The sequence below is a fragment of the Hevea brasiliensis genome, chromosome 18 (assembly GCF_030052815.1).
Source record: "Hevea brasiliensis isolate MT/VB/25A 57/8 chromosome 18, ASM3005281v1, whole genome shotgun sequence".
NCBI classification, from domain to species: Eukaryota; Viridiplantae; Streptophyta; class Magnoliopsida; order Malpighiales; family Euphorbiaceae; genus Hevea; species Hevea brasiliensis.
The window spans coordinates 11,055,450-11,060,862 of NC_079510.1; the positions used below are offsets into that span (position 1 = coordinate 11,055,450).

The 5,413-nt window shown below is 31.4% G+C and overlaps 1 protein-coding gene across 1 annotated transcript; it reads right to left on the reverse strand.

Moving 5' to 3' along the window:
• Positions 1-293: 293 nt before the first annotated feature.
• LOC110664549 (serine--tRNA ligase-like) lies at positions 294-4,382 on the reverse strand. The gene is made up of 7 exons (XM_058140975.1): positions 4,224-4,382; positions 4,080-4,120; positions 3,799-3,960; positions 3,612-3,708; positions 3,065-3,258; positions 2,757-2,900; positions 294-2,669 (listed from the first exon to the last, which is right to left on the reverse strand). The coding sequence occupies exons 1-6, from the start codon at positions 4,237-4,239 to the stop codon at positions 2,850-2,852; spliced, it is 561 nt and encodes a 186-aa protein (XP_057996958.1). The 5' UTR covers positions 4,240-4,382; the 3' UTR covers positions 294-2,669; positions 2,757-2,849.
• Between the last annotated feature and the right edge of the window lie 1,031 nt (positions 4,383-5,413).

The window sequence follows — 5,413 nt, forward strand, 5'->3', positions numbered from 1 at the left end:
CTTCGTGCAGGTAAGTTTAGTGAATTTATCACAACAAGCACCTACACGTTAGTTTTAGGTATCCCATATACCTCAACTTAGTGAGAATGGCTACTTTCTTTCTTAAAGGAAAGAACACAATGTGTATTGGTCTCAACAGACCAGGACCATTTTGAAACTCTAATATAATGCAATCAGAATCTCACAATTATGATCACATTATAATTTCCACTGCTATGCATGCTATGCATACAAGTCATATGAACTTTATCTTTATTTAAAGTTCGTTAATATTTTTAAAATTAACATGAACATTAAAGATAAAATCAGCCTTTATTAATAACAAAATGTATTTACATATAATCAAGTGATCACACCTGCAATGTGCAATCAACATATTGGCTGCAGGGCACATATACTAACAATTTCAAGGGTGACCAAAGTCATGTTTTCTGCTTAAAGGATCCAAACCCAATTGACAAACTAGCCAGCAAACAAACAATCAAAACCAGATGTGACCATTGTTGTTGCTCTGATAATTTATAATTCCATTTTCAAAGTTCAAAAAGTAATGAATAAGAAAAAAAAATATTACAATAAGAAAAAAATGGTAAGTTTTTGCAAACAATAACAAACACGCCGATAAATAAGATGTACAAACCATCAACATGCCTAAGCTAGCAGGTTGCAAACACCATCCATCAAAACAAGTAGCTTTTTTGTATAAGAATAGCATCAAAAAAGGCTAACCCAATGCTTACTACTGAATGGTCAAAGCCAACCATGGCAGCAAAATGAAATAAAGCATGGAGGATAAACTCAGCACAAGACACCATAATTGAAGTAGGATGGTCATCACAATCTGCATACACTCACGTTTCTATTATCCAGGAATAAAGAATTAGCAAAACACCTCTCAAATCATTACATTGGTGAAGAAAAGAACTTGCAGCAACAAAAACAAAAAGGGACAGAAAAATGCATTCAAAACACATGCAAGGCTCAAGACAAAGAACATTTATAAGAAAAATCAAAACCAAAAGTATGACCGTGAAGCACCTATTTTCCAGAGAATTAAGTGCAAATTCAATAGCAGGTAATAGTTGGTTGTTACGTAGCAGGTTCTCAAGCACCAAATACTGCAGAAGAAGAAAGAAAGTGAAGAAGAGCAGAAGGAAAAATAGAACAGAGAAGGAGAAGATCAAAAAGAAGAAAGAGGGAGCAAAGAAGAGAGAGAAGGAGAAAATTAGAGAGAGTACTTCTTTGTATTATTTAATTCTTGGCTAACCATAATTAGTTACAATGCTCCGAATTTAAAATATTTTCCTCCTATACATTATCACGGCTCCTATTCTCTTTGTTATCATAACATTAGAGATATAAGTTGATAGCTTCCACTGCCTAAGCAAATGTAACTCGTCTACTTGGCTGTTGCCATTGACAAGAAATCTGCATTAGTTTACCAAATTATCACAGAATTGTACTTGGATTTCTATATCTTTGTAATCTGTGACTCTTATTAGTGGTGTAAATGACTTGAGCTACATCAAATTGAGAAGAACTAGAAAGTACAAATAAATTATGTCTTCCCCAACTAAACAAGGCCTAAGAATTTTCTATTCTCTTTGGAATTGCATAACACATAATGCGATTCTACAAGTGTGAAACCAATGAGACTTTAAAGTCTAATGCCAAAACAATTCAAGATGTGAAGCCTATTAAGTTACATTTTTCTTTCATTGTGCAAGAAATTTCAGATTAAATTCAATATAAATTTCTTAAGATCTCCTCTTGACTAACCCACTCTATCTTCCTTTGGATGTCTTATAGAAATGTCACAATGCATTGTCCATGGTACTAAGATGTATTTAAAAGTTTTCACATGGCATCCTTTAAGAATAGCCACATGGCAAGCTCTTGAGAGAAATATATATATATATATATATATATATAGGACATGCTCATTGCTCAAATGGTAGGCTAAAAAAATATCTCAACTGATAAGCCGAAAGTATATGGTATACATGCAACGTAAGAGTAAAACAAGCATTAAGGACTTGCCTTTTTCTGCCCATGTCGAATCTCCAACTTTCTTGACTGGTAATCTGTACAATTGGAACAGAAGACCAATTGTCTGTGTTTGTAAAGCAGGAAACCATGCTTCCAAGTCATACTTCTTTTCAGCAGCATCATTCAAAGCACCAGAAACAACAGCAACAACTTGGTACAGGATGTTTAGCTGTTAGAGAAGAAGGGAAAATGTATGATTGATATGGGATTATTATTACTAAGAACCAATAAGGCCTTGCCTTCCATACCAGATCCACTTTGCCTTTTCCAGAAAAATTTTTTGAAAGATTGGCAGCACCAATTTCTAGATTCTTATGTGAAGGTAAAGAGCCAAGCATGTAAAGCTAGGAAACCATTAATTTTTTTTCCCATAACCAAGAACTAAGAAAACAAACAAAAATAGAGAAAAATTCTGACTTTCTAAAAGGATGTCATCCCATCTTGTAGAAGTCCTCAGAGTTCTTGATCATTCCCTTTGCATGTCCCAAGAGTCATTGCCATTTGGGCTGGTAATGCAGAATTGCTCCACTCTCTCAAATTGATGAACTCGAAAAATTCCCAAAGTATCACGACCATGTGAACCAGCTTGTTTACGAAAACAAGATGAGTATCCAGCATATCTGGCAAAAAAAAAAAAAGAAATTGATGAGATTAGTACAATCATAGTATTCTGCCATTGAGACCACAAGTCACTAAATGATTATAACCTGATTGGCAGCCGTGACGGATGGGTCCAATCATCTAAATGATAAGCGCATAATGGTTGTTCAGCTGTAGCAATTAGACACTTGTCATCCCCTTCACCAGTCACCCATCAAAAACCAACTACAATGGTGATCCTTGCATTGCATCTAGAGAGTTATTCAAGTACAAAATAAAAAGGAAATTACACAGTTTTTAGGGACCTAAATTATCATAAGGAAAAGTATCTTCATGATTTAGCACAAGTATGAATGGGTTATGAAGGATCAATCTGCTCTCTATTAACTGTGACAACAAAAATGTCAAAACTCACCTTGTAAAGTTCTTCATCGAATTGTGCTGATTGTGCACATTTTGCCATAATGTCTTTTCTCATGAAAAAGGGAGTCTGCAAGGCAGTGTAACCCCTCTTCTCCAATAAATCTAGTCCAAAATTGATCAATGCTTGATTAAGCCGTACACCATCACCTTTCAGATAAAAGCCTCTACCTCCAGCTACATTGGCACCTATGTATTTCAAGAACAACGGCATTAGCATAAGTATTACATAATCAAAAAACCATGAAAAGAACCCACTATTGTCCAAGCTACTTAGCTACAGATATTCATACAAGAAATTCCATAGAAATGATTAACAATGGCTAGTGAAGTGGCAAGCAACCTGTAATTACAATGATAACAATGAACATATACTTAGATTACATAAATTTGGAGAACTTATATTCAACAGTCATGATAGAGAACTTAAATTTACAGACTGTATTTCAGTCATCAAAATCCAGTAAAACAATGCACTAAAGCAAACCCCTTTTTCCTTTCAGAAGCAAAGCTCAAGCTAAAGAAATATTATGCTGCAATACCTTTCCTAGTATCAGCAATTCCTAGAAGCTCAACATGGTTTTTCAATTTAGGATCAAAACATTTCTCAGCCCAAATTCGAATTACAGCATTATTTGCCTGCAGAACAAAAAGAAAGATATTTTTTAAGAAAAAATAATGAATAGGATAATAATTTTAGCATTGGCAGGAATTTGTAAAGATGTAAACCTCATTATCGCTAACAGGCACTGAATCACGCACAAGATACCCAACGGCTTCCAATTTCTTAATTAAAGCTAAAGAAGCCTGATGCATCTCAACTTCTTTATCAGCACTCAGTTGCTTCATATCATTGCTATTTTTAATCAATTCAGTTGCATCCTCACCTGCCTTATTAATTTACAAAACCAGAAAAAAAAAATTCATAATAATAAAAAAAAAAAAAGCAAAGCAATTAACTTAAAAAAAAAAAAAACTCACAATTTGAGTTGGGCAATTTGTTTGTTTACCTTATTCAACTGTTTGCGTAGATTGTCAAGTTCAAATTGACCTACAAAGAAGACCAAAAATAATAAAGATAATATGATTGTAAAACCCACCCAGCAACCATTATTAACCGAAATATAAAGTTAGAAAAATAATGAGATTATTACGTTGCCTCCACTCCATGTCAAGAACAATGATCTCATCGACAATATAACATTGGCGTATAGGCGACGCTGAGATTCACGGATGAATTCGGGGTTGTGACCCTTTTCTTCCCTAAAGAGATTGATGTCCAACATAATCTGTTCTTCTTCCACACTGAAATAATTACAAGAGGGATATAAGATAATAATATTGTATAATAAAATTGAAATTTTAATAATTTTAATAAAATAAAAATTAATTAATACATTAAAATTCATATAAGTTTTTAATGATTTTATTGTCTTTTTATTCATATCCTTTTAAGCATAAGGTAAAAGATTAACGCTTTGCACAGTTTTTAGAGAATCAAATCGAATTGAAGAATGATATCGAATCAATCGGGATTCTATCAAATTGAATTTATTCTAATACTTTAGTTTAATTCTGTTTCTTTACTAAAAACTGAACTAAAACTATATCAAAATTAAATCAAAATTATATCAAATGAAAATCGAACCTAGAACTGAATTTATGCATATATTGTTCTATATTTTTTTAAATGTATTATATATTTTTAATATAATTATATATATTTATATATTTATATATAATTATGAACTAATTACAACCTAATATTATATTTTATTTTTTTATATTTTCTTAATAATTTTAATTATAAATATATAGAATTCTTAATTATAAATATATATATATATATATATATATATAATAATTTTTAATTATATTTGTATCTTATAATTAAATATTATATAATTAATAAATAGTTAAAATGTATATTATCTGATATATTTATAGTTAAAAATTGAATAAATTTTGACAACTGTCCATAAACTTATCTAGTTATAACATTACAGTCCCTCATTTTAAAATATAACATAAAACCCTATCAACTTTAAAATTTTGCACAGTAAAATCCCTCTAACCTCTAATTACTAATTTTTTCAGTTAGACGCTGATATGGACAATTCCAGCATGGAGCTTAGTCAGTATTTCTCTTTTATCTCTATAGATAGAATAATTTTTCATGTATAAAAAGAATAATTTTACACTTTGCATAAGAGATGAGAGAGAAATATTGACTAAGTACTATGCGGGAGCTATTCACGTCAGTTTCTAACTGAAAAATCAGTAATTGAAAGTCAAATAGATTTTACTATGCAAAATTTGAAAGTTTAGGGGGTTTTATGTTACA